The 6,163-nt window shown below is 37.4% G+C and overlaps 1 protein-coding gene across 1 annotated transcript; it reads left to right on the top strand.

Annotated features, from left to right (window-relative positions):
* Positions 1-1,184: 1,184 nt before the first annotated feature.
* Positions 1,185-6,163, top strand: LOC105619366 (E2/E3 hybrid ubiquitin-protein ligase UBE2O). The gene is made up of 8 exons (XM_012200887.1): positions 1,185-1,415; positions 1,617-1,790; positions 1,866-2,024; positions 2,081-2,731; positions 2,807-3,017; positions 3,237-3,420; positions 3,698-5,706; positions 5,772-6,163. Exons 1-8 carry the CDS (start codon positions 1,185-1,187, stop codon positions 6,161-6,163), a joined length of 4,011 nt encoding a protein of 1,336 aa, XP_012056277.1.

Raw genomic sequence — 6,163 nt, 5'->3', positions numbered from 1 at the left:
AGTTAAGTAAGGTTAACGGTTAAGTACGTACGTACGTACTTATTTACGTTACGTATAACTAATAACAACTTAATTACTATACTACACACACACACACACACACACACACACACACACACACACACACACACACACACACAAGATTTATTGAATTTTAGAATATTACTATGCCTTTGTATCTTCCTAATATTATTTAATATTTTTGTTCAAATCTAAGACCAAAGAACTCAATAAAATCATAACAAATTATTTATAACTAAGTTACAAAAATTATTATTTTGTTGATGCTTTACATTTTTTTTCGTGTTCTTTGTACTCACCTATCTTGTTCTGAGCTTGTATACATATACATATAAAGTACATATAAAGTATACATATAAAGTTATTTCTATTATTTATTACTGTTAATAACGATCATGTTTCTTTAATTTAATAGCCAAAGATTCGGAAATACTGTGAATGTATAAATACTTTAAAATAAAATGTGATTTTAAAAATATACAATCAAATCATTTTTACTTTATATCATTGATATTTACTAATTATCAATAGTTACTTAATAGATAATATAGATCTTTTTTTTACATTTAATTATATTTTTATTTTTTGTATACATATCATGTGGTATCAATTATATTTTAATTGCAGTAGAAGCAGCATAGACAAATGATAACTAATCGAATTATGGATCGATTATTTATTGTTTAGATTAAATTAGTTAAATAGTATGTAACTTACAATCATAAGATAGTGTAGGAAGGAGATGCGTTCAAAATAGCTACAGATATGAATGGTCCAGTTTCCACCGAATTCGCAAAAGTGTGCTCTCGCGTATTTTGAACATAAAACGTTACCATGAGATTGGTAGCTGAATGTCATCACATCGAATTTTGACATTGCGATAGCATAGTGTTCGATTCTAATTTAGCACGGATTCTCACCACATCTATATTTTCGACGTAGCTACGTAGTATCCAATTCGAAAATAAATGTACTGGCGCTAGTGTACGGGGAATTTCGAGTTTCACAAAAAAGATCGGGATGGCTTGATGGCCGCTCCGTCTGATTTCTCTGGCGCTGGTGAGCGCCGGACTCGGCCATCGACGGTTGCCGAGAATACGGAGACTCGAATCAGCGGGAGTAAGGCAGGAACAGTGCCGTCGTCATCAGGCAGGGTACGAAAAATGGCTGCCGCGACGAACGTTGCACCAGAGAATCAGTACTTCTATGAGGATGTCGTCTACCGCATGGACAAACGGGGCAATGTCGTCTTCGGCATCGTCATGGAGAATGATGACCTGGACTTGTCCGATGAGAGCAGTGACAATGAGGAGAATTTGCCGAAACGCAAGAAGGGCGAGATCCGCATGATCTGGCATCCGTCCGGTGTTGAGGAATTGGTCAACTGCAAGAAGGTATCTACATGGCATCTCTGGCGACATAATTGGATGTCGCTGTAATCCAGCGATTGTTGCTGTCCAATGCATTTCAATGTTTTGTCTTGATTTTTTGACCTTTTGTATCTGTCATTTAACTTCTATTTGGATTGGTTTGCATTAGGATTTTAATGACATTTAAGCAGCTTTGTATCCATTTTTATGATGTCTTATTTCTAGGTTCATTTGGCTGATAGGACACTCATGCCTGGAGATGTGGTACGTAGAATGATTAAAGGAAAGGATACACAAAGAGGTTACTGCCGAGATGTAGAGCTGACAGCCTGTGTTCAAGTCATTGGTACCAAACAGATTCTCACAGATATCAAGAGCGAAGACCTGATTCCATTGCAGGTATAACAATATCTCTATCTGTGGTAGATGATTATACATTATTTATATACTGAAATACACAGTTGTTATTTGTAGGAATTTGCGACAGATATGGCAGTGTGTCTGGATTCTTGGGTCGGTGGCATTAGAATGACACATTTCAAATTATGGTTGGTAACACCAGATGGATCTCACTGTGTCATAAATGAGATGGATTCCTGTGTGTTGGGACAATTGGAAGAGGCGCGAGACAGCGTAAGATTGAATTACTTTATCATTCATACAGGATCCAAACAATAAGTATGTTTTAGGACAATGATTTTCCACATCCGACTGAATTCTATCCTGGTCAGAGCCTATGGGGACCGGTTCACTGCTTAGAGGATGCTCAATGGCTTCAGTGCACAAAGGAGATGAAGGCGAAGAGGAAATTAAAACCACAAAAAATAACTAAAGTGATTGTGGAAAAAGTGGAGACTGATTGGATAGGCGTACATTGGCAGTGCCGGGCATATTCAAAGGATGGCTGGTCCGATCAGGTTCAACCGAAGTTCGTGGTTGAGGGTGAAGATTTGAAAAAAATAAAACTGTTAAATATATTCGAACCCTCAACAGTACAGGTTGGCAATCGTAACTTCTACATCATTAAGGGTAACGAAAATGTTATTACTCGTGAGCAATGGCGAAAGCAACAGAGGGATATTTATCAAATTCCTAAGCAAAGTCCAAAAAAGACACGTCCAAATATCACAGTGACGAAGCTGATGGAAGATAAAAAGAAGGAACAAAAAAAGGATAAAACGTCTGATCAACCAACAGAAGAAAACAGTCAAAGTAATGGCATTCGTCTTCAGGACACCATAAGTAATAATGTTTTAATGCCGCCGCCTCAAAATCAACACGCTGAAAGTTCGGATGAGTGGGATACGGAAGATACAGGTTCACAAAGTGACTCTACTTCGGTAATATGTTTTTCATTCGTCTTCCTTTTTTTAAGAAAAAAAAATTGAAGATATAAAAATGTGTGCGCTTTGTAGGTCTCTAGCTGTTGTTCTAGTATGTCATCAGCAGGAAAGAAAAAAAAAGGTCCTGCATTAATGACGAAAGTGCTAAAGAAAAAGAAATTGCGAAAAGCGAAAAAGAAAATACCGCCTGTTCCATTGATTCCTGGGACTAAAATAGTCGTAGAAACATTGTCCACTAACACGAAAGCGAATGTGGTGTGGCAAGATGGCTCAGTAGAATTTGGTATTGATTATTGATAATTATTTATTTTAATTATTTAATTATTGTTTATTTTAAATACATAAGAATGTATCTAAATTACGTTTTAACTTCTAATTTATGTCATTGATTTATGTATTATTAAATCAATAATTTATATATTACAATATTAAAAAGTAAACAGTCTCAATTACTGAAAAAAATGTCCTAATGATTCTAGACGTTATTTATTCTCTTTTTTAGGAATACCGTCAACACAATTGTATCCAATTCATCACCTGGATGATAAGGAATTTTTTCCAGGTGATTTTGTTGTAGATCAAAAAGAAGAGTCTAGAATGTATGGTGTTGTACAAAGTGTTGATCATCAGGGCCGTACTGCCAAGATAAAATGGTTCCGTACATATACTTCTAGTCAAAACCCAGAGTAAGTACAAATATACTTTTAATGTTTTTTTCATATATTTTAGAATTTTACGATAGTTTTGTTTATTCGGATTTTTGTATTGGATCAAATATGAAATATCAAGTATATCATTAATAAAAAAATGTAAATAAATGAACAAGAGTTCTCTGGATTTCTAAGTATTTGGAATTTATAACATCAACCATAGTTTAAATTACAAATAAAATAAAAAATAATTATGTAAAAAAATAGAAATACATATAATTTTTAAATTTGCTATTAACTACTTTTTGCTCAGACCGATCTTTCTGGAGGAACGAGAAGTGAGCGTTTACGACTTGAAGGATCATCCAGATTTTCAATATAGACCGGGCACTCTAGTGATTCGAATAGCAAATTTTGAAGGTGAAGACACTGGGTGTACTGCTGGTCAAGTATTGGACAATTATCCAGAAGGACGAGTAAAAGTATGGTGGATTGACGATCACGTTAGCATGTGCTGGCCACAAGATCTGTATAAAGTCGGCGAGTACGATAGCGATGAAGGGGAATTATGGGATGATGTCTCGTCTGATTCATCGTGGGAAACGGAACTCGAAGATTGCTTCATCGCAGATAACGATGGCACTGAGCAGACGGAATTGGATAATATAAAACCAAAATTAGCAGCACATATTGAAAAAGCTAGAATTGCAATGTCGAGATTGGAAGAGATTTTTACACAAAACCCGTCCCTACAGACAACAGAAGTGATGAGAAAACTCCTTGAAGTCTATAAAGATTGCCGTTATATGGATAAATTAATGGGTACCGCGTTCTTCCACGAGTGTCACTTCCAGGGACTTCTCGAGCGAGTGAGAGAACGTGGCAGAGCAAACGTCGCGCAGCGCATGGCAGATCAAGTTACGAGACTCTTTACGCCCAAATCTGAATATCCAGAAGAATCCATAGATAAAGATGATTCGAAAAAATCAAATAATGGCGATAATTCATGTGCAATTAGCGTAGAAGAAAAGCAAATTACCACAATTATCAACGAATCGGAGAATGACAATACTCCAAGTATCGAAAGCAATGTTAAAAAACAGACCGACGAAGAGAATGTTAATCGATTATTTATATATCCCAATCCCAATCCCGAGGATTCCGGATTATATTCGGCGGAAAATTCGAAGAAGGAATCAGGCTCGAGTGAGTCTAGCGGGGAATTTCTTATTAGCGAGGATGTTAACAACGTACCAGAATGCTCATCTACAATAAATGGTATGACCACACCTGAGAAGACAGAAGCAAACAAAGTGAAAAAGGTACCGACGAGTCTACTGACTTCTCAGAGCATCGGAACATCACAAGTATGCGTTAAACTTTGTAATCTGATCAAAGCGCAATTAGTATTAGCGCACGCTGAAGTATCGAAGAGATTCGGTTTGGGAAAAATGTCATTATCGGATGCAGAAAAAACCTCATCTCCACGGAAAAAGCAAAAGAACGAAGAAGAAGAACGCCTGGAAGTAATGACAGATCCATCCTGTTCTATCGAGATTCCACCAACGGTTTACACCGAAGGCGAGGGCTTTTCCATTGAAGAGACTGCGCCCGATAGTCATAAGTTTAAGCTGACCATGTTCCAACCTACCGATCTGACCAACTTCTTTCGTACGGTCTCTAAAGAATTGAAGTTACTCAAGAGCTCCCTCCCACCGGGTGTCTGGGTGAAGGGATTTGAAGACCGTATAGATCTGTACTCCGTAATGTTCCGTGGTCCTGAGAAGACGCCCTATGAGGATGGTCTTTTCCTTTTTGATTTCCAGTTATCCGCTGATTATCCAGCTGCACCGCCTCTCTGTCACTATATCTCCTACTGCAGCGATCGATTGAATCCAAATCTCTATGAGGACGGGAAGGTGTGCGTGAGTCTGTTAGGTACCTGGTCCGGTCGTGGTACGGAGGTATGGACAAGCTCGTCCACTCTGTTGCAAGTGATAGTTTCAATACAGGGTCTGATTCTCGTAAGTGAACCATATTTTAACGAAGCTGGCTTCGAGAAACAAAAGGGTTCACAACAAGGACGCGAGAACTCAAGGATGTACAACGAGATGGTGGTTCTAAAGTTGGTACAGGCACAGACTAAATTGTTGTTACATCCACCACCTGTATTCAAGGATATAATTATTGCACATTTCAAAAAACATGCCGAGAAATTGCTGCAAAAATTAGAACTATGGATGGAGATATCTGAGCACTATAATAATCAGCATCCACTATCTCCAGTTACTCCCACCACATTTAAAGAAATTGCAAATATTGGTATGTAGAATGTTTTCATGATATTTTATATGGAATAAGATAACAAACTTTTGCTCTATTTACAGACCAGAAAGTATTACCCGAATTCCCACTTATCCCGGCATCTCGAGGTTTCTGCATAACTCTCCGCAAGACTCTAACAACGTTCAAATCAGTGCTCATTAAAAAAAGTATAATACAGAGGTTGGATGAATGGCAGGACAATGAAAATACAGAGTTAATGAATAATACCACAAATCAGTGCCAAGAAACGTCTAAATCTGTTGATAGTAAAATAACAGAATGTGACGGGAGTAGTAGTAACAGCAATAGTAACAGCAATACGGAAGAAAATAGCGAAAAGCCGACTTTAAATGGTAATCAATTCAAGGAAGCGATTTTATCTTCCTCAACGAATAATTTCGCCGTGATGCCGAGCGAAACGAAAAAAAATACTTCGAGCCAAAACACCAGCTAG

This window comes from Atta cephalotes (assembly GCF_000143395.1).
Source record: "Atta cephalotes unplaced genomic scaffold scaffold00021, whole genome shotgun sequence".
NCBI lineage: Eukaryota > Metazoa > Arthropoda > Insecta > Hymenoptera > Formicidae > Atta > Atta cephalotes.
The sequence above is the reverse complement of the archived record's forward strand: the minus strand, read 5'-3'. Positions and strand labels throughout refer to the sequence as shown.

Bases quoted from the DNA above. Each gene is read 5' to 3' on its own strand.
- LOC105619366 (XM_012200887.1), top strand. From the start codon at position 1,185: ATGGCTGCCGCGACGAACGTTGCACCAGAGAATCAGTACTTCTATGAG. The intron at 2,732-2,806 runs GTAATATGTTTT...TGCGCTTTGTAG, and splicing joins CACAAAGTGACTCTACTTCG to GTCTCTAGCTGTTGTTCTAG. The intron at 5,707-5,771 runs GTATGTAGAATG...CTCTATTTACAG, and splicing joins TAAAGAAATTGCAAATATTG to ACCAGAAAGTATTACCCGAA.